The sequence below is a fragment of the Abrus precatorius genome, unplaced genomic scaffold (genome assembly GCF_003935025.1).
Source record: "Abrus precatorius isolate BTA unplaced genomic scaffold, Abrus_2018 Scaffold3, whole genome shotgun sequence".
In the NCBI taxonomy this organism is placed as follows: Eukaryota; Viridiplantae; Streptophyta; class Magnoliopsida; order Fabales; family Fabaceae; genus Abrus; species Abrus precatorius.
Genome location: NW_020874373.1, coordinates 9,413,892 through 9,436,319, shown reverse-complemented (window position 1 = coordinate 9,436,319; position 22,428 = coordinate 9,413,892). Strand labels below are relative to the sequence as shown.

Genomic DNA, 22,428 nt, shown 5'->3' with positions numbered 1-22,428 from the left:
TTTTAAAAAAAGGAATACCTTATAGTATCAAAAAAATGAAAACAGTATTTTTAAAACAATAAATTCTTTATATTGCAAGCAACATAATTCAATTTTATAGACTAACAAATAATGTGTTTAAACGAAACATGTTCAAAAGGAGCCAAACAACAGAATTAGCGTTGGTTACAAGCCAAATCTTGAGCACCAAAAACTTTAACCATTATAAACCCCATCCCAACAGTAGAAAATTATCACATGTTCAATTAATTTAAATTTAATTAATTACAAGTTTATATATATATATATATATATTCATCATTTAATTTCATTCACTTTCTCTTTCCTCCCAAATCAAATAAAAAAGCCCTTCCATCTTTTAAAATTCCTCTTTCACTTTTTTTTCCTTCAAATTGTTTTTCATTATTCCATTTACTCATATTCAAACCAAATAATGCATAAATTAAGGCTCAACCAATTTTCTACTTTCAATAAGATGAAAAGTTGCAAGAACAAGTAGCAGTAACAATGGGTATAGAAAGTTTATGAAGAAGTAACGCAAAGTAGAGTGCAAAACAGTTAACTACTCTTCACAAAAGTAAGAGCTATACATAATGTAACTCTAATTCTAATCCCAAAACATCACACAGCCAGCCAAAACCACAACACAGAGAGTCATTGACTTGGATTTTGATGTTTGAGAAAGAGCAACAAAACCCAAAAGACTAAAACTCCTGACTAGCAGATCCAATTTCGCCTTTTCCCTTGCCGACCTTCTTCGGCAACAAATTCTGGTTGATGTTAGGCAGTACCCCTCCACTTGCAATTGTCACATGCCCCATCAACTTACTCAATTCTTCATCGTTCCTCACTGCAAGTTGAATGTGCCTCGGTATGATCCTCGTCTTCTTGTTATCCCTCGCCGCGTTTCCAGCAAGTTCCAACACCTGATCCCAAAAACAACATCAGGAAACAACACAACAGAACAGATCATAAAATATTCAATTGAGACAGAAAATTCCAGAACCTCAGCAGCAAGGTATTCGAGAACAGCAGAAAGGTAAACTGGAGAACCAGACCCCACGCGCTGGGCATAGCGACCGGCTTTCAGATAGCGAGCCACGCGCCCAACGGGGAATTGAAGACCTGCTTTGGTGGATCTGGAAACGGACTTTGAAGTCTTGGGTTTGCCCCTTCCACCTTTGGTAGTGGTAGCTGCTGCCTCTGAAGAACTCATAGTCGTTTTCCGAAGTTGCTCTGTGGAGATCCCGTCGTGAAGTTATGCAGAGTGAGAGCTTGGTTTTCAATTAATATAGAGCGCGACGCTTCATTGTGATTGGATGAAAGGGATTCTCGCGGATCGCCAGCGTGGACGCCTTGTAATTTGAGTTTTAAGTTTGCGCTTTTGGGCGGGAAACAATAATTTTAATATATTTGACCTTGTTGACATTTCATGGGTCTTCTAAGGCTACTGTGTAAGCCCATTTTCACTTATCCTACTGGGCCCAAACTTGAAAACAAAAAATAACACCATGTCCAAACCTTTTAATAATTTTGTGTAAAATACAAACGTAAGTACCTATTAAATTATCTTATATTAATTTAACAATTATATGAACTAAATTTAAACAATTTAGACGTTTATAAATATATAATTTTATAATTAATATGTATTTATATTTTAATAATATATTATAATTTAAGGCAAAATTATGCCATAAAGAATTAACTATTTAAAATGTAAAATTTTAATTATTTAATTAAAATGTTTAATTTAATGGTTAATATGTTTATAATTTTATCACTGATAAAATTATGCGTTAGTGTGAATATGACAATATTTACATGTGAATCAGGTTAATATTATCTTTCCATCTATATATTCCAAGTTGATAGTTATCTTCAGTTTTGAGGAAAGGTGTATTTCAATAAATTAAGAAATTTTTCTACGTTCTCTTACAATGTTTATTGTATTAATTTTCTTATTGATCAGATAAAAATGTAATGAATGTTTTTATACTATAGAATGTTAAATATAATAATTATTTATTTTCTATGTATATATATTAAAAACTAATAAAAACATGTTATAAAAACTTATAACATTACTCTTTCAAATACCATTTTTTTATCATCTCTTTCAAATAACATTCGAATGATTATCTCTTATTATTGCATTACCTAGTCGTAAATTAAGGAGAAAATATGCCATAACAAAGTGGCTCTGACAAGGAGTGGGGTTAGAATTTTCAAAGACAAATATACTACTATAGTGGTATCCCTCTCATTGATAATTGGTTTAAAAAACCGCAAAATATACAGTTAGGAGGATAAATAATGAGAACGAATTGTTAGAGGAAATGAGATGAAAATAGATTGATGCATTGTGGGAGTGATAATGAATAGGGATGACAATGAGTAAAGTACTCAATGAACACCCGCAAAATTTACTCATAATGGGTAGGTTATTTACCTGCTATATAGATATGGATATGAGTGTAGGTAAAAACCCACAAATTTTAATGGAGATGAGTACGTGTATGAGTATATAAGTACTTATCCTGCCTTATACCCGCATATATATATATATATGCTTGAACTTTATTCTAGAATTATGTATTGAATTTTTGTATTATTATATTACTTATATGAAATTATATAAGATTAATATAAAAATATATTTAATAATAAAGTAAACCAACAAATTTAGTTTAATTTATATTTTTAATAGAAAAATTTATTTACTATTTTATATCATTTAATTAGACTAATACAATTTAATTATTACATAAATAATATGAGATTGACTTTTTTTAAAATATTATTTATATATGACACACATAAAATATTTTTTTACAAATATTTTTATTAATAAAATCATATTGATGTTTAAATCATAAAGTGAATGATAAATAATAAATATATTGTAAATATTTTATAAATTTTACAATCACATACTATTATCGTAAACTTATTATTTATTAATAATATTTAAATTTTATTTTTATATTTTAATTTAAAATAATATTTTTATATACAACATATCTATTACAAGCATAATTATAATATATTGAATCTAAATAATATTATTTTTACTATTTATTTAAGTTCAAAGAAGTTTTTAAAAAGATATAAATATAAAAAAATATTATTAATTTTTATTTGATAATTTTGTTTAGATAAAAAATATATTTTTTAATATACACGTATATTTCTTTATTATAAAATTTTGTTGTGACCATTTATCTTTTATTCAAGTTATTTCTTTTAAAATTTATATACACTATAAATATTTAATTCATTAAAATATTTTTTCAAAAATTTGTATTTTTGATAAAATACTTTTGTATAGTATATGAGTTAAAAATACTAGTATTAATATATATATTATTTTAATTAAATCTATTATTTTTCTTACAATTTCAAATTCAAAAGTTAAAAAAAAAATTATGTATTCACTTTCTGCTGTTAATATTGAACTTTTCTACTCTAACTCTATTCTCATTCTCAATATCTGTATGATTAAAACCTAACAACTATGAAACGTTATTCATTAGAGTTAGTTATCAATGCCGTCACAAGAGATCACTAAGTGATCCTACACGAAGGAACAATCATTGTGCATATCTATTTTGTTGTCGCTCTGACATTGTCAATCGATCAAATCTCACACAAGATAGGGTTATCAATGACAAATAATTGTATGTTTAGTTTCGCTTATTATTTCTAAGAATTTTAGTTTAGAAAATTATTATATTAAAATACATTTAGCATTTATGATCTTTAAATATTTATTTTTTACCTATGTTTGTACTTTGTTCGGCAATTACATATTAAATTTTTGTATTATTATACTACTTGTGTAAAGTTATATAAATATATTTTTCTTTATAAATATTTTTTTCTCAAACAAACATGGCTAATGGGTATAAGATGGGTATGCGAGTACTCAGAGGGTACGGGTCCGGAGATTAATGTTTATACCCACGCAAGTATAAGCTGAGTACGAGTATTTTTTTAAAACGCGGATATAGAAATAGATACTATAGTACTCTATCGATACCCTACCCATTGTTATCCCTAATAATTAACGTAATGCATATAAACAAACGTAAAATTTACAATTTAAACAAAGAAATTCCTAAGTTTAAAAAGTATAAATGACAATAAAAATAAGGTAAGTAAATAATGAAAAGTATTATTGAAAAATTATGCATATAGGTTTGATGTTTATATTACGTAAGGATTCTATTTATAATCAATAACGCGAATACAAATAAAATGTATTTTAATTGCATGATTCTAAAATAATGTCTCTTTATGTAAATTAGGATGATAAGTTTCAGCTTTTTAACAGAAACTACTTTAAAAAAATAGTTACCTGCTTTTCGTAATTCTTTGTTGAAGGTATATTAGTTGAATGCTTAAAATATGATCGCTTATATTAAGATGATACTTCCAAAAAACTTTACCGAATGAGCATTTGAGATATTGTTGATGTCTTGCCTTCTGGTGACTTTTTTTACATTGTCTTAATACTGGCTTTGTTTGAGACATGGTTTGGCTTGTTCTTTCCAGCTTTTGAATTCTTTTATGTTTTTATTCTTCCAAATTGATTTGAACATCAAAATTTTTTTTATTTATTTTTTAGATTGAGTGAATTTTTAATTTTTCTGACGATGATTGGACTAGTGTCGAAAACATTTTTGTTATACTATTTTTAAAACAATTCTATGGTCATTTTATAAAATAAACACTAAATAATAAAATATATGTATCTACATATTGCAAAATATAAAAAATAATTGTTATTATTAAGGAAATTTATTAGCAAAAAAAATAATTTAGAATTATTCATGGATTAATTGGAGATAATCCAAATCGACACGGATTGGTCATTTGATATTGTTTTAGCATTGTAATTACAATTACAACCCCTCTGTTTTTGTGATCTGACTATAAAACAGAGACTGGCATCGCATAAATGATCCAATTTCCATTTGGTGGAATTGAACCAATGGGCACAACAGGCCGAAAGCTGTTCCTAGTTGCTGACCTAATGCAGAAAAGGCCAAACCCAAAGGTGGCCCGCACGTTATCAATGCAGAAACTTTTATTTTTATTAAAATGAAGGGACAAAGAAGAAGACAAAAATTAACAGAGATGGAGAGAAAAATAGTTTATTGCTAAAAAATAATGTTATATCATCCTTATTTTTAAAAATAATTTATTTATTATTTTATTAAATAAAAATCAAATGAAAATGATTATGCATTTATTATTTAAAATATAAAAACATTTAATATTTTTGTTTATTAATTTAAAAAAGTAGAAAAAAGAAAAACAAATGTGGCAAGTGGCCCATTGAATGCAGAGTGGGAGAAAGAGACGAAAAAAGTGGAAAAAAAGAGGGAGCAGAGGAAGCAACAAGGAAGTAGTAAACAACACGGCAAATATGTTCGGAATAATATGCGTGCGTTGCACATGCTCAGCACCGCTTCCATATTAGGACAACATATACAATCAAATACTTAAATGCGCACCAGTGCTTTTAATTTTAATTTTTAAATATTATTCATTTATTTTTTTCTTTTTTATTATACTGTATTGTTTATTATATTTATCATTTTTCTCCTTCTATTTCTTGTTTATTTCTTTCTAAGTACATACACAATAAGAAAAATGATACATATAGCTTATGAACATACTTATCCCAGGCTTTTAAACAATCACAGAAATCGCCCTTAAGCCATCCATTTTGCATGGTGTATGTGTTGAGGAGAGAGTGAAACTATATTCTAATTGTTTCAAGTAAAGGAGAATGTGAGTAGCTTTTGGTTTTGATCGACCTTCCAATGACAGTTGGGCATCGTTGTCTTTAATTCTCAGTGGGTCTTCAATAAATGCCTCTCTTATGGATGCCAATTTGAATTTGGCATCACAAACTCGAGACAATTTTTGGAGTGCACCAACAACGGGTTATACCAAATTGAATGTACATGTAGTGTGGTTTAGAGCAATTAATGTTGGGAGAGACGCAGAGTTGCCGGTGTAGTGCCGTGCACGAATGGTCCTTGTCTCCTTAGTTACTTACTCCACAGAAGACTTGGTTGCCCCTTTTCTATTTAAGATCTATTTATTTTAAGGCTATATATATTTGAGATTAATTTTAAAATATAATCGTCTATATTTTTGGAAATTTCATAAAAACAAATATTTTATAAAATAAACTAAATAAAGTTTACATTAATTAAATATTTTAACATAAATTATTTAATAATTTTATACTTTTTACAGGCATTTTTAAAAAATAATATACTCATGCTCATAATGAAATTGAATAGTAGTGTATACTGAATAAAAGCATTATTATTATTATTATTATTATTATTATTATTATTATAGAGTGAGCTATTGTAAGAAATATATATATATATATATATATATATATAATATTATTTTCTTAAAATTTGTTTAAAAAGAAAAGATAAAAGAGGACTTTTTTTAACTATTTAAATAATTTTTTAAACTATATTTTCCACGACTAAGTTCCAAGAAGTAATCAAATTCTGTGGAAACAATGTTACGTACATTGTCAAAGTGTTGTACCATGATTTAATAAGTGTAATTTTATTTGTAGATCCTTAAAATAATGATTAACTAAAAATATGTTTGGACTATTTATAAGCATTATGTCATAAATTTCTAAAACAAAAAATAGAATGAAATAAATGAAGAAATAGACATTAAAAGTATTGCCGTTATAAATTGGGGAGTGCATGGTGGATTGTTTTCTCCGATGGATGATGATAATAATAATATATTTTTTATTATATTACTCATTTTATTATTGATTTTCTCTTCTTATCTAAACTGAAATATATTAAAAAAAAATCCATTTATCTAAAAAAAATAAAAATACTCGTAAAATGATAAACCTTTCGGCCAAGCATTACGTATGTCACATGACGGCATGACATAAGATGATTAAAATAAAACTTCGATGCTTATAAACAATACTTATTTAAATTTAGCTTTTAGTTTACAGTTTTATCATAATATATTTTTTTTGTAATCGTTGTCATTTATATTATATATAAATATATAAATAGAGTTGTTTAAATAATTTTATTATATGTATTTAAATTTTTTATGTGAATCTTAACTTTGTTATTTAATAATAAATTATATGAAATTTGATTATATCATTAATATTTTTTGTTGTCCAAGCTCATTATTTAAAACGTTTCTTAATCTTTTATCTATTTTTAAATATTTAGTGAATTTGATATTTTCTTGATCTTTGTACATAACCTATTAAAATTATTGTTTTTTTTTAAATATTTCGTATTGAATATATTTCTACAATATGTTTTTATAAAAAATATTATATCTTATTTTTTGAACTAATATATGAAAGTGATAAATTATAAAGATGAAAGTAAATAAATGGCCTCTTACCCCCTTGCAATTAAAATAGCAGAGGGAGAAACGGTGATGGCTCAATTGAATCTGATTCTCACCTCACCGTTTCCATCAAATAGAAGAAAACAAACGGCATGGATCCACGGTAGGGTCCCGCGCCTAACGTCATGAGATGAATCGAAAGAACCGCAGAGCAAGCTATTGCACACGTGTCCAGTAGCGAAAACCGCTTCAGCGGATCAGAACGTCTCCTCGAACTGTGTCCCACACCGAAAGCCCTATTCGATCATCGTATCAAACTCGTTTTGAGAATAAACACTTCGCATGCGGGACCCACCCCCAACATAGACTAACGTCATTACGCCATTTGTTTATAGTGCACCACCACAGATATAGATTGATACAATTCAACCGCCTCAGTTTCATTCAATACCACAACAATTCTAACCTTTCGCCCAACTTTATATCCTATATTTTTCCTAATATTATTAATTATAAAATTTCAAGTACATTATTTAGTTAAATATACGATCAATGCACTTTTTTCCATTTTAAAATTTTTTTAACTGATAAATCTATTTGACACATTAATTTTTAGTTTTGGGTTTAATTTGAGAAACTGTGGAAAAAAATAAAGAAAGGACGAAAACGAAGCTCCCTTTGAGATTCTGACAAAAAACATGCCGTCATGCGCGACTTACTAGCGGACAAAACACGTGTCATCGTCAGTGGCACTTATTGCGGTTTTGTGGGAAAGGAAAGGGTAGTTTGGGGAATTGGTGGAGAGGGAACCCTTTGTCGCCACGTTCCTTGGCGTTGGCCGCACGCAGGGAAACTCTTTTGTCTCCTTGTTTTATTTCACTTGTGGCTTCTCTTTCTTTCCAACAAGATTTTTCATTAGGTACGGCTATTGCCAGACCCTGTTTTTTACTATTTCCAGTCTTTTCCAGATCTACTGTCTCTTTAGGAAATGTACTTTTTCGCGTAGAAAAGTGAAAGCCATCTCTTCAATTCGTTACAACAAAATTATTGTACCCGTGAAAAAAAACTTGGTCCATTTTAGGTACAATAGTAGACACTCGTCAACGAGGAAAGCCAATAATATTATTTTAAAAAATTCTTATTGTTAAATATATTTTACTAAATAAATAGTGTAAACTTTTTTTAATCATTCTGATATTTTGTAATAATAAAAATATTTATAAGATACGAACAAAAAGTACCTTGTTAATATTTTTCATGAATTATTGGATATAAGGTTGGGGTAACTTGTTGTAACCAGGTGTAAAGAATCAAGTATGCAGCTAATTATGAAGTACGGTGCAGTTAATTTGAGTTTATGCTAACAAGTTGTTGTTTTTTAATACAAGTTTCATGAAGTATATATGATCAAGCAAACTCGACAGATGTAAGAGCTTCGATTGTATATTCATAGAAATTAGTGGTAAAGAATTAAGTGACGTGTACCAAACTGTTAACTTAAATGTTATCTATTCATATCTTTTATTTTTAGAAGAAAATATTATTCTTATATATTTGTCATTTTAAAAGTTTAAAATGATATTTATTACTATTTTTAATTATGCCTTTTTTTAATTAAATATCTTACACCCTTATCATAACGAGAAAATAATAAATAGAATGAAAATAACGAAAACAATGCAAAGACAGAACACGAGGGAAAAAAAAGAAAATAAAAAAGTGGACCATGAGTTTAAAACGTGAGAAAAATAACATTGTTTAGATTAGCTTAAGTTTATCAGAGTTAAAATATTAGGAGATGGTTTTTTTTAGTAATTATTAATAAATAAATAAAAGCTTCAGTTCTTTTATCATAAAAAAAATTATCTTACTTATTGGGGCATAGAAGTTAAATTTAGTCGCTTAAATAAGATTTTTATATCTTAAAATTATATTATTTATTTTTAATATATGTTATTTATTTATATAATATTCAGATTAGATTATATAATTTAATTAATATATAATATAAATGATATACTTTATAAATAATGTTATATTTTAAATAAAATTTAAAAAGAATACAAATATAACTTTACTATCATTTATATTAATTATATATTATATTATTTAAGTTAAATTAAATATTATATAAATATTAATATCAATAAATAAATAATAATAATGTATAAAAATAATTTTAAATAAGTTATTTTAAAAAGTAAAAAATGGTAAATTGTCAAAATTTAATAATCAGTCCATAAAATAAACGAGCCCAAAACGGACTTGCAAAATGGCTGAATGGTCATCATTATCAATGCACAAGGGGAAAAAGACAAAATAAGAAAGAGAAAATGGACATTGAAAGAAATTAATTAATAATAAAATAAAAAATTGGAAATGGTGGGACCCATATAAACAGTTTAATTCCGCCGCCCTCTTTGTCGTATTTCTCGTCTCCGTCCATTCTCGTCGTTCCGTTGCGTTTGACTCTCTCTTCTCTTTCTCTCTCTCTCTCTCTTCTTCATCTTCTTATCCTTCTCCCTCCTCTCTCTTATATATCTACGATCTCTCTGAACTCTATCTGTTCCCTCCTGTGTCACACACGAGTGTACCTTCTTCTTCACCAAAACCTTCAACTAGGAATCGATCAAGAGAGTTGTTAGTGTAAGAGGCACCACCCTGAGAGAGACATACATAGATACGTACGTATGTACGTACGTACATACTCTTTTACACTTTGTTGTGATCGTTATTACGAGACGGCACAAGAGAGCGGTTACAGTGGGGATCATTGTTGCTGCTGCTCAGGCCTTTTCTGTGGGTTCCCCCTTTTGATATTCGCTTTATAGAGAAACAACGAGACATGGCTGGCAGTAATGAAGTCAACCTCAATGAATCAAGGGTATCCCTCTCTCTTGTTTTTGGAATCTCCCATTTTGCTTTTGTTTTGTTTTTGATGTTGGGTTTTGAAGAAAGTTTTAATCTTTAACTCCAATTGCAAGGACTGCATCTTCTTTGGGTGACATATAGGGGTTACAAAAGGGACTGGTTTTTTGTTTATTAATGAAGTGACACCATATTGAATAATCCAATTTTTGGGGTTGGTTTAGGTTTTTTTTTTTTCATTGTACTTTCAGTTTGTTCCATGTAGGTTTTGGATTTCTTGTTCTGTTTAGTTGAATCAACAAATTGATCTAGAAATAGAAGTAAAGAGTGATGTGGATAAGTGTTTTAATATCTTCAATCTATGGTTTGATTTTGTAGAGTGTTGTTCCACTTAACACGTGGGTGCTTATCTCCAATTTCAAGTTAGCTTACAATCTTCTTAGACGAGCTGATGGAACATTTAATCGGGAGTTAGCAGAGTTTCTTGATCGAAAAGTCCCTGCCAATGCAAATCCCGTTGATGGGGTTTTCTCCTTTGATCATGTTGATAGAAACAATGGACTCTTCAATCGTGTGTACTTACCAGCTTCTGAAAGCGAGGCTCAATGGGGTATCAAAGATCTTGAAAGGCCATTGAGTACCACAGAGATTGTTCCTGTTATAATATTCTTTCACGGGGGAAGTTTTTCGCATTCTTCAGCAAATAGTGCTATCTATGACACCTTCTGTCGCCGCCTTGTGAGTATTTGTAAGGCTGTTGTCGTTTCAGTGAATTACCGGCGATCGCCGGAACATCGGTGTCCTTGTGCCTATGATGATGGTTGGGCTACATTGAAGTGGGTTAAGTCAAGAACATGGCTTCAAAGTGGAAGAGAATCGAAGGTTCATGTGTACATGGTAGGGGACAGTTCTGGTGGGAACATTGTTCATCATGTGGCTGTGAGGGCTGCTGAGGAAGAAGTTGAGGTAATGGGAAATATTCTTCTTCACCCATTGTTTGGTGGGGAGAAGAGAACCGAGTCAGAGATGAGATTGGATGGGAAGTACTTTGTGAGGCTTCAAGATCGTGATTGGTATTGGAGGGCTTTTCTACCTAAAGGAGAGGACAGAGACCATCCTGCTTGTAACCCTTTTGGCCCTAGAGGGAAAAGCCTTGCAGGAGTCAAATTTCCTAAAACTCTTGTTTGTGTTGCTGGTTTGGATCTTCTCCAAGATTGGCAATTGGCATATGTGAAAGGTCTTGAGGATTCTGGCCAACAGGTCAAACTTCTTTACCTTAAGGAGGCCACTATTGGTTTCTACTTCTTGCCAAATAACGATCATTTCTATTGCCTTATGGAGGAGATCAAGAACTTTGTGAATTCTAACTGTTAATACACTACTACCACTTTTTAACTTACCTACAGGAGGCCATACATAACAAAAGCTTGACATTTTACATGGGTGCTCTTTTTCTTTTTTCCTATTTTTGTATCTTATTTTATCTTTTTCTCCACGTTGTAGTAAGGGTGTGTAGTTATAAAATTGTGTAGTACTACTTATTACTATCGTAACATCTATGGTAGTCAATTTGAGAGTTCTGTGACATGGGGACTATTACTTCCTGTTCTCTTTGTTCGTGTCTTTTGGAATGTTGCACCAATTTCTGCAGGAGCAGAAATCAGTTCATTTGTGGGGTTTGGCGGAACCACCTTATACAAAACTTTACCCCCTTTCAAATTTTTGACCTCAATAGCAACGGGGTGATAGAAGATAAGGAATGGTTAATCATTTTGGTTAAGTGAATGCATTCCTCTTGTAGCACTAATTACTGAATGTGAACTAGAGAAGACCCCAATCTGTTATGAATTTGTATGTGGTGTGTATATATACACACACACACTTATGTTCTAGGGTTATACAATTGTATTGGATGTTTGGTTTTGACTTTAGTTCTGGCAGAAGCCAATATCGTGCTGGTCTCAATTGCATCCTGTTAATGGTTCCAATTAAGCTGTTTCAATTTTTTGTGTTGAGTTATTTAATGTGTTTCATTGAGATACTTGTGCAAAATCTTTATGTGGGGTAATGCCCAAAAGAAATTAAAAGGAAGAAAAGGTAAGAGTGAAAGGAAAAAGAGAATAGAGGGTGAGTAGGCCTATGATACGGGCGAATACGACACAAGTTAATTCGAGTATTATGGCGTGTCCAATTGACTATAAAAGTAAAGCTAAGCTTTTTGTCTGTTCTAAAGGGCCATTCTTTTAATTTTGCCTTTTGGATTTTCCAAAATATAAAGTAAGGTTATCATCTTCAACATTTGAATCAGAAGGGACAGTATATTAGAAAAAGTCAAGATAATAGAGTAGTACTAGTGCACTAGTGATAAAAAGATGAAGCATTAGATTTGTTCTCTGATTCCCCTCCTCTTTGCATTCTAGCACGTTCGATAAATATGATTCGTCTGATAAAGTTGATGACAAATGTGAAGGCGGAAAAGAGAGTTTTGTGTATGCATAATAGTGTGACTTAGGAAGAATGAAACGTGTGATTGAACTCGCGGGGGAGGGAGCGAGGACTTGTTCTTAATCCACATATACCAAAATAGGGCCAAGCCTAACCACCATACACCAAAAGGACAAGAAAAGTTTTCACGCGAAGAATGATTGGCAGGAGTTTGAATCATAATATTTCTCTCTCTTTCAACATCAATCTGATTAATTATTGTCATCACCTTATTGCCTGTTGTATCATGTCTATTTGGAGCTTGGGAAAACAGCAAATTCGGGAATTTGGCATTGTTTTGAGTCTTTTGACAGGGAGAACCCATTTTCTAGTGGTTGGGATTTTTGGATGTATTCATAGGGACCACTTTTGGGAACCCACGAAACCAAATAGTCCAATTAAAAAATTAAACCTGTTGGGTTTGCTTTAAAGTGTTTAATGGTCACTAAGTGGTAGGAACAGCTAAGGTGGGACAAAGACATCGAACCTTGTCTTTTGTGGTCTCTCTCTCTCTCTCTCTCTCTCTCTCTCTCTATATATATATATATATATATATATATATTATAGAAACTGAACTCCCTTAATCTAGTCATTGAGTTAATAGTTTATATTAAGAAGATAAGTTTAAAAATTTTCTATTAATTCAAAATTTATTTGATACATGTGTGTGTGGAGTAATATTTTTATAATGATATTTAAAAATGTTATATATCGAAATATGAGATTTTGGAGAAAAATATAAAAACTTTTGAATAAAATTAGTTAAATTCATATTTGTGATTGACAAATTTTATATGAAATTAACTAATTTTGACGAATTTTTTAGTGTGTCTATATTTTTAATTCTTTCAAAAATTCCACACACACACACGCACATACATATATATATATATATACACATTTTTGTTACCTGGGTTATCTAGCTAGCATATTTCATGTTCTTACTGAGAGTTGTCCCGAGTAAATTAGCTGTTTATGTCTTGAAAATATTCCCGAACTCGACAAAGGGAGGAGTCATTATCAACAAATTGGTTTTCTTTATTGGGGATCATGGACAAAAATCACCATTTTTTGGTCGGTACCTTAATACAATATAAAATCTAGAGATTGCTTGTAGTTTGCGCGTTTACATCATTATGATGATCTTCTATTCAGGTGTGTCATTAGTGTCCAATTTTATTTTAAATTAATAGTACCAATGTCTCTTAGTTTAATTAAAAAGGAATTTGATTTTTAATAGTAAATTTTCGAATTTAAGATTCTTAAAGAGAAGAAATAGGTGCTAAAAAAGTAAATAGATCCTAATGACGTTTTATTTTTACTAGAAAAGGCTGTTTTTCTTTCCTAGTAGTCTTGATTGAGTCATGATGATTAGAATACGTGATTGCATCTTCTAACGGGGAATTGAACTGAAATTGTTTCTTTGTGGAGGTAACCTCTTACAAAGTATATGCTTCTCATTGGAAACAATCATATCCATTTATATGCGATTTAGTGTCAAAATTCAATGACTGTAGAATGAGAAATATACGTGTTGACTTTTCTCTTCGATGCTCGGTAGTTTTCTATGCTTCCAAGATTGTCCGAATCGTCTGCAGTTGACAACAGTAGACTATTTTGACCATTTCAAATACTGTGTTGTGTGTATAGACATGCACCTCCTTAGTCATGAGCTGATTGTGTATGCAGCATTGTAAATTATGGAAATGTTATCTACTTGATGAGAAAGACTCATGAGGACAATAAATTAAACAAAAATGGAAGGGAGCCAATAAAATTCGACACCTACCTATTCCCTTTATCTTCCAAGGACAATAGATATCCACTTCAAAAAATAATCTTTATTTGAGTTAATAACATTTATAATATGATGAGATTAATTATTTGGTTACGTGGCATACTTTTATTATAATTCCACCTTAAAAGGAAAAAAAGTATCTTTAATTGTATTGACAAGAGTATAAAAGAAATTGAGAAATTGACACGGGAATTTTGTTTTTATTCTTGAACCAATTTGATCTGTTTGATTAAATGGGTTGGCGTTGAGATGTATAGTGCTCTATAGTATAATATTTATACGAGTTTATCTGTTTTGTTGCCCAATTTTGGCTTAAAGTAGGGATGTGGGTTATATTTAAGCTATAATAATTTAGGTGGAGGTACATGGAGGGTATCAAAAACAGCACCAAGAAAAACAAATGGATAACCGGCCCCGATGCATATCTATGTACTTTGCATAACTGGTTTCATTATAAAAAATAAGTTTTCAATTTAAGTTATCAAATAATGATTAAGTGTATGAAATAAGTTATAAAAATACTTCAAAGACTTATCACACATACTCCATATATGCGACATTTTTGTTGTCAAACCTCAAGACTCAACCCTGAATAGATAATTGCAACAAGTAATCTAGAGGACTTTAGGGGTAAAGAAATTTTTTGGGAGAGCAATGAAATGTATGGAAATAAAAAGAAAAAGAAAAAGAAAAGAAAATACTAATATCAAAGCACTCTGCTAGACCAACAATGATCATATGTTTACGTTGGAAATATTTAGGGAAAAGAAAATTAAGGAAATTTTTTTTAAGGTTTATGTGTTTTGACGAGGAGAAAAATATGAAAATAAAATGGTATGGGATTTTAAAAAAAATCGCAATTAGGGAAGAAATAAGGAGGGCTACAGTTGTCATTTATTTTAGATGCAAGATATAAAAGAGAAATGGACGCTTTCTTTTTTGCCATTTTTCATCTTTATTGTACTCCAGCTCGTTATCGTTAATTCTAAATGATAAGTAGCAGATGGCAAAAGAAATTATCTCAACATGACACTCAAAATTGGGAGATATGTATTATTCTCAATCGCTGACAATGTTTCTAACTACACACAATTTGACCACATGATAAGATCAACCAATGTCAAAATTCTCACTAAAGTGCACAACCAACGGGTATTAATGGGCTTTCAGAGGCAGCTCCAGCGTCAAGCTACAAAATCTGTGCACTATTTGCCACACCTCAAGCACCACCCTTCAAAAATAGGGCAATCCTGTTGCTCTTCTTTACAATGGGCTCCAGGATCACCTACCTCAGAACAGAATGAAAATGTATTATTGAACCAACGGACCTTAAGGTCAAAACTCTGAATTTCATTTCAATGCACTCCTTTCGTTTGCAAATGGAACCATTCGATCAAAAGGTCTTCATCTTCTGCTTTTATCTGTTCTTTTGAGTCATAACCAATATATTCTTTTGCATCTTCCAAAACAATTATCTGCATACACAAAAATACAACAAAAAAACTTTTATGCACCTGCATACTGTCTAGTAACATCCAGAAGTGTGCTATAGCAAATCCCAAAGCTTTAGACATGAGCAAACTGTTAAGCAACAAAATTCAGAGAAAAGGAGAAGTCACCAATAAGACAAATGTGCACTAAAAGAGACATGTTTTTGTGTCTTTCACACACAAAAAAAATTTCTAATACACAAGGAAATACCAATTCCTTCACAATCCTAATGCGCAGAGAAACACAATTGTTTCCTTTTCTTCAAAACCATTTCAAGTGGTATACTAGGATGTACACAAGGGATAAGAAAACTCGTGATTCACATCATAATAGTCAATCCCGAATAACAACGCAAAGCAATTGACCCCAAAAACGCTATAGCAAGTACGAATGCTATTTTGAAAACAATCTAAACAGAGAAAGAAAATAAATCAAAAGAGGGGTCAGTCACCAAAGAAAGCTCTAATGCATATAGTCTTGCCAAAAAATATCTCATTATCATCAAAAAAATGTCTACATCTCAAAAAATATTTTGAGTTTCACTAGAGATGAAAAAGACAACCCGAAAATGTCTATATGTTCATTTTAGAAATAAGTTGAATTTTATTGGAGATAAAAAAGATGACTGAACTTGGCCAAAAATAGTGACTTGCACAAGAAAGTGATGCCGAGGATAAAGCAAGAGAATGAGGTAGGGTTCGATCTATATAAACGGGGGCAAAATCTCAAAATTGCCTCTTAAAAAGCATTCCAACTTATAGAAAGGAAGGACAAACTTCCTGTTTTGCCCTTGTTTGGCATAGCAGTCGTGATGGCTTCAATTTTCCCCTTTCATGGTCGCAATTCGCGTCAAGACAACCACTATACTGAGCCACAACACGATGGCCCCAAAATCGTGGCACGGTGCTGCTCCCCGATCGCGCCCAATATTGACTATTATGATTCATATCACATCTGCATTTTGTTAAAGTAGTAGGCAAATTCTAAATCATGCTTTTTAACTCAATTATCACCAAAGGATTCAGTCATGAAATATTGAAATGTACATTTGCAATAGCATAATGCAACTACACCCTTCTAATTTTAGGACTTCAGCATATAGACATCTCATATTTCAAAATTCAGAATTAAGCATCAGCAACCAGCTTCCACACATGTCCTGCTAATATTACTAAACAGTAAATTACCAAGGAAAGACCACATTTACTTTTCTTCACAAAGCCCAGTTTTATCCACAAATGGAAAAAAAAAGCTGAAAGAGCATGCAGTGTACAGCTCTTTAAAGTGTCTTTCTTTTTCTAATGTCACTCTTCCAAAGTTATGTACATAAATGTTTATTACTGCGGAAAGTGAGAATCACAAAATCAGGGGAGAGAGAACCTACAGGAATGAATTTCTCTCAGGATCAATTTCACTAGCATCTATGGGTACTATGTTTTCTTCCCCAAATAATGTATAACACAAAATGGCCTGCATGAAGAAGGTTATTCAAATTAATACAAAGAAGGGAGAAAAAACACATGTACATACTTGACCCACTAATTCACAAATAATTTACATCTTTGATAGCCATTTAATTTTTTTATTGGCATCCCATTTATTTTCATCACATGAACATTTCTTTTCTTTTCTTCCTTGAACAAAAATGTTTTTGTCAATTTATTCTTATTACAAAAACAATTCGCCATTTTGCTTTTGCAATTCGGCGTCTCAAGGGTTTGCAATGTTCCAGATACAACTCAAACAGAAGAAACTGGAATGAGAAGTTCACAATATTTTCAAATGGACGAAAAATTTGTGTCTATGAGCTGGTTAGAAATTTTTCTAGATCCCCTTTTAAACTGATACTCAACAATATCATTTGAAAGATCGATTGCACCTCAGACAATACATTTTATGATGGAAATGCATGCAGGGGAACTTCATGACCATGCTTAAACATTTGTCCCAATGTTTTCAAAACCATGGATTTCTGGCCACAGCTGAAGTAAACCTTGTACATTATCCACAGTGTTTTCTTTGTACAACCAAGGTTGACACTTTCCATCTCCCAAAGGACATCCTGCATTTTATTTAAGTGATGTTGTCCTCCAAGCATGACCAGCTTACAATGATATAAGGAGCGGCAGCTTCTCCAACCAAAACTTTCAGCACGTCTCACAAAATTTTCTAGCTTGTCTAGTGCATTGGAGCGAAAATAAGTTGTAATTATGCATTTCATAATACTCACGGTTGTTACAGGGGTTCCGTGCTCAAATGCCACATTTAGTGCATTCTCCATTTCCTCTATCCAGTGTTCTCGGGCATAAAGCTTAATTAACAATACATTTAACCATGGCCTGTACTCTTCTTCTGGAATAAGCTTCAACAATACCTCTATTTTCCTAATTTTATCTGCTTGATTACTTTTACAGTAGGCACATATCATAGACCTGAGCAGTGGAATTTCCTTTTCATTTACATGATCCCTTACCAAGGAATACATCTCTTCCATCTTTTCCAGATTACCCGAATGTGCATACCCACGAAGCATTAGTAGGTAGGTTTTCAAGTTAGGTCGGACAGGACTGGACTTCAACATTTGAAAAGCCTTTTCCATGTCATTCCACATCCAAGCAGCAATATATCCAGAAATTAAATAATTATAAGTGCATATATTCAAGTCAAGATGTAACTTATTTATCTCCTGAAATGTAGCTTCCATGTAATCAACCAGCATCAAGCTACCAAAAACAGATAAAAGAATATTGTACGTGGCAATGGATGGATTACATGTTGGATCCCGCTTCATATCACAGAACAAAGACTGGCACCTATCAGCAAGACCATTAAACATATAAGCAGCCATAAGTGCATTGTAAGTGCTGGTTGACCTGAGACCTTTGGTTGAAGCCTCTTTAAAGAGTTCAAATGCAAAATCAACATTCTTACATCTACCTGCAAGTTTTATACCCTTTGAGTACTCAAAATAATTCATAGGGTTTCCAACATTAGAGTTCTTTCTTCTCCAATTAAACACCTGAATGTTGAACAACACAATTAAAAAAAAAAAAAAACAGAGGGTTACTTTCAAAATTCACAGTCTCTGATTTAGGATAGGGGCAAAACCAATCCAAACCATAAAAACCGGTTCTATTCAAATCAGTTATTAAAAAATGAATATTAAATGAAAATACCTGAAGGGCAAGAGAAGGGTTTGAATTCAATTGATACAAAAGCTCAAGCAACGCGTGTCCACCAGGTTGATGCAGATTCAAAGCTTCAGAATTCTCATCCAAAATCTTGCGAACCCGAACAGAGTCTGAAGATTCTCGAACCAATTGGTTCCTCAAAATTGCCATCCTATAGTTTTCGGATGAAGAGCCAGGCTTCGCAGTGAACAAGACAGCGATTTCAGATAATCCGTTTGAAAGGGTATTGACCTGGCGAGCGATGAAGGAAGGAACGATTCTGGGCTTTGTGGAGTGAGATTTTCCATGGAATTGAGAGAGAAACAATTGAGCTTGCGCTGCGTCTGAAGAGAATCTCCACACTCGCTTCATTGTCATTGCCCAAGCTTTTCCTAGGGTTTTACGATGAAGAAACACCCCCCTCAAAACGCATCACTATGCAGAACCTCCCTTTTGTCTGGGCTTGGATATTTCAGCCCACGCCCCATTACACCCAATTTCAGTAACTGAAATACAGCATATAGTTTACATATTGCCCCGACCAAAAACAAAAAAAAACAAACTTACTTGTTGAAACATTAGCCAAATTTATACTACTTATATTAGACAATAGAATTTTGACCTGAAAAATTAGACAATAGAGTGGTATAATTTTTTTTTTTATTTTTAATGTTTATTTAAGTAATAAAATATAATAAGTCTATCTTGTAAGTTTATAATATTTTTTCTTTGGTAGAAATTTTATCTAAAAACATAAATAAAATGTGTATGACAAAAGGCGTTAAGTGTCGAGCAAAATAAAGCCTTAAGGTGGGGCCTTTTGGCTTTTGTCTCTTTTGTTGCTGCAACGGTCACCAAATCATCAAGTATTTGCATAACTTTTATTAGTATGCATGCATTTTTTTTCATTATTTGTTTGTAATTTTTTTAAAACAAAAAATACATTTTAGTTAGAGACTTTAACAAATTATGTTTTATATTAACTCTAAATATATCATAGTATATATTAATATTTTAATTAATAAATTTATTTGTTAATATAATATATTACATTCTTAGTATAAATTCTTAAAAATTATATTAAATAAAAACTATCTTGATATTTGATACTTTTTATTTATTAATAAAAAAATATTTTATGCATTTGTTAGCACACCATCATTCTTTTCATTTACGTAGACAGATTTTATTTATCCTTCAGCAGTGGGATATACAAAACCAACCACATCAATTTTTTTATCTATCCCCGTATATTTAGAAAGGAAATTAAGTATTCTGTTAGAAGCTTATGGTTTAATTTTTTAAAATTTTAATTTGATTTGATATATTTAAGTAATACATTTAATTTTAATTTTTTAAAAACTTCATTAAATAGATTATATTTGAACTTGAAAAAAATTTATTAAATCTAATAAAATAATTATTTTATGACTCATAAAATTTATAATAACATATTAAATAATTTTATATAAAACTATAATATTATATTAAATAAATTTAATTTTAAAATAAATAAAATTTTATATTTAAAAATTTTAATATTTTTTTGTTAAAGAATTTTTACGCTAAGAGAGAGAATATTTGTTAGAATTTTCTTTTCGTGTTTATTTTTTTAGTTGTCTTATAAATCATATATATATTACGCTGTCTTTATTTTTTTATATCACTAGTTTGTTTCATCCATTATCGGTGTATATAATAATAATACTATGCTAGCGTATTTATTATTTCTTTATTTTAACAAATTAATATGTAATTATTTTTTTTAGTTTTTTCATTATATTTTGAATTAGATTCCTCTTTATATACTCTTCTTTTAAAATAAAATCTTACACACTTATTATTTATATTATATGTAACTTTTTTACTTTCAAGTTAACAAAATGTCTTATTCAACTGACAGTAATGAAATAATTTCATCTATTTTTATTGCACTTACACTTATAAATGATCAATTATTATTAAGTTCAACTATAAACTAACATATAAAAAAGTAAAAATTTAGTCATTAAAAGGAAGAGACATAAAACATTAGCTATTTGGACGAATTTTGTTAAAATAGAAATCATTGGAAGTGTAAAGAAAACTATTAAACATGACATATTTATTTATTTTAGATTTTTGTTTATTATATTGACTAATTTTAAGTTTAAAAATTATTTATTTGTATTGTAATTGTTAATTTAAAGTGTAAAACTTTATGTTATTAGATTTATTTAATAATATATATATGTTCATTTAATTGTATTTATTGCATGTATAATAATTTACTTATTTGAATCAAATATGTGATTTGAAAATGATAAATAAGAATATATAATTTTATTAAATATATTCAAAGTATTGAACTATTTTTTATTACTTATTTAGATATAAATTTTATTATCTTTATAAAGACATATAGATTGTTTAATAATTTATTTATAAAAAAGTTGAATGATCTATTAAAATTTTAATAAAAATTAAGTCATCAAAAGAATTAATAAGTCAAAGTAGACTTTTAAAAAATCAAGCTAAAATTAATAAAAAAACTTATAACAAATAATAAGTTAAACTTAAGCTTTAAAATTATTAAATAGTTAAAAATTATTTATATAAAATCTAGCTTAACTTAGTTTATTTTCATCCTTACTTATATCACATTTTCGTGATAGAAAATAAGAATATCAATATATAAAATAATATATTATAAAAATTAATTAAATTACACAACAAAAATTATACAATAAAATTTAAAAATAATAATTGAATACTACAATAATAGTCATACAAATATAAAAGTAAAGTAATAGTAAAAGTGTAAATAATACTAAAATAAAACATGAAAATAAAAAAATATTATTATGAAATATTCAAAAAGTAATAGAAAAATAATATTTAAAAATTTATGTACAAAGACGTACTCTGTCCCATTTATTAATGTTAAAAATATCACCAATAAAATATTGAAAAAATAATTAATAATATTGAAATTTATATTATATTATAATTTTTCATTTGAGGATATTGTTCAGATAATATTTTAAAAAAATGTCAAACAATTTTGCTAAAAAATTATAAAATCAAATTATCCAATTAAATTTAAATAGTAATAGTCTTAAATAAATTTATATTTTAATAAAATATTCAAATGATAAAAAATTAGGTAAAATATTATATCATTTTTATTAAAAATTAATATTATTATACATACGTATAAATATCATGATTCATTTGTTCCTATTTTTATTA

General features: G+C 29.7%; 3 protein-coding genes across 8 annotated transcripts; 1 reads left to right on the top strand and 2 right to left on the bottom strand.

Moving 5' to 3' along the window:
• Positions 1 to 704: 704 nt before the first annotated feature.
• On the bottom strand, positions 705 to 1,268 carry LOC113861766 (histone H2AX-like). Its single transcript, XM_027494790.1, has 2 exons — positions 1,007 to 1,268; positions 705 to 926 (listed from the first exon to the last, which is right to left on the bottom strand). The coding sequence occupies exons 1-2, from the start codon at positions 1,214 to 1,216 to the stop codon at positions 705 to 707; spliced, it is 432 nt and encodes a 143-aa protein (XP_027350591.1). The 5' UTR covers positions 1,217 to 1,268.
• Positions 1,269 to 9,820: 8,552 nt separating this feature from the next.
• LOC113860749 (gibberellin receptor GID1B-like) lies at positions 9,821 to 13,178 on the top strand. 2 transcript variants are annotated; one of them, XM_027493251.1, is made up of 3 exons: positions 9,862 to 10,270; positions 10,633 to 11,491; positions 12,675 to 13,178. In XM_027493251.1, exons 1-3 carry the CDS (start codon positions 10,232 to 10,234, stop codon positions 12,764 to 12,766), a joined length of 990 nt encoding a protein of 329 aa, XP_027349052.1. In that variant the 5' UTR covers positions 9,862 to 10,231; the 3' UTR covers positions 12,767 to 13,178. The 2 variants fall into 2 exon arrangements, with proteins under 2 accessions (XP_027349051.1, XP_027349052.1); XM_027493250.1 differs by lacking the exon at positions 12,675 to 13,178 and having other exon boundaries at positions 9,821 to 10,270; positions 10,633 to 11,629.
• A 2,380-nt stretch (positions 13,179 to 15,558) lies between these two features.
• LOC113860747 (pentatricopeptide repeat-containing protein At2g30780-like) lies at positions 15,559 to 19,686 on the bottom strand. 5 transcript variants are annotated; one of them, XR_003504036.1, is made up of 5 exons: positions 19,204 to 19,587; positions 17,919 to 19,046; positions 17,412 to 17,497; positions 16,804 to 16,981; positions 15,567 to 16,011 (listed from the first exon to the last, which is right to left on the bottom strand). XR_003504036.1 is itself a non-coding variant. In XM_027493249.1 (3 exons), the coding sequence occupies exons 1-2, from the start codon at positions 19,573 to 19,575 to the stop codon at positions 17,922 to 17,924; spliced, it is 1,497 nt and encodes a 498-aa protein (XP_027349050.1). In that variant the 5' UTR covers positions 19,576 to 19,686; the 3' UTR covers positions 15,566 to 17,497; positions 17,919 to 17,921. The 5 variants fall into 5 exon arrangements, 1 of the variants encoding a protein (XP_027349050.1); XR_003504034.1 differs by having other exon boundaries at positions 15,559 to 16,981; positions 19,204 to 19,686; XR_003504035.1 differs by lacking the exon at positions 16,804 to 16,981 and having other exon boundaries at positions 15,570 to 16,011; positions 19,204 to 19,666.
• Positions 19,687 to 22,428: the final 2,742 nt, after the last annotated feature.

Coding starts and splice junctions, on each gene's coding strand:
- LOC113861766 (XM_027494790.1), bottom strand. CDS start 1,216: ATGAGTTCTTCAGAGGCAGCAGCTACCACTACCAAAGGTGGAAGGGGC. Junction 927..1,006: donor TCGAATACCTTGCTGCTGAG/GTTCTGGAATTT, acceptor TTTTGGGATCAG/GTGTTGGAACTTGCTGGAAA.
- LOC113860747 (XM_027493249.1), bottom strand. CDS start 19,575: ATGACAATGAAGCGAGTGTGGAGATTCTCTTCAGACGCAGCGCAAGCT. Junction 19,047..19,203: donor ACCCTTCTCTTGCCCTTCAG/GTATTTTCATTT, acceptor TTCAACATTCAG/GTGTTTAATTGGAGAAGAAA.
- LOC113860749 (XM_027493250.1), top strand. CDS start 10,232: ATGGCTGGCAGTAATGAAGTCAACCTCAATGAATCAAGG. Junction 10,271..10,632: donor TCAACCTCAATGAATCAAGG/GTATCCCTCTCT, acceptor TTGATTTTGTAG/AGTGTTGTTCCACTTAACAC.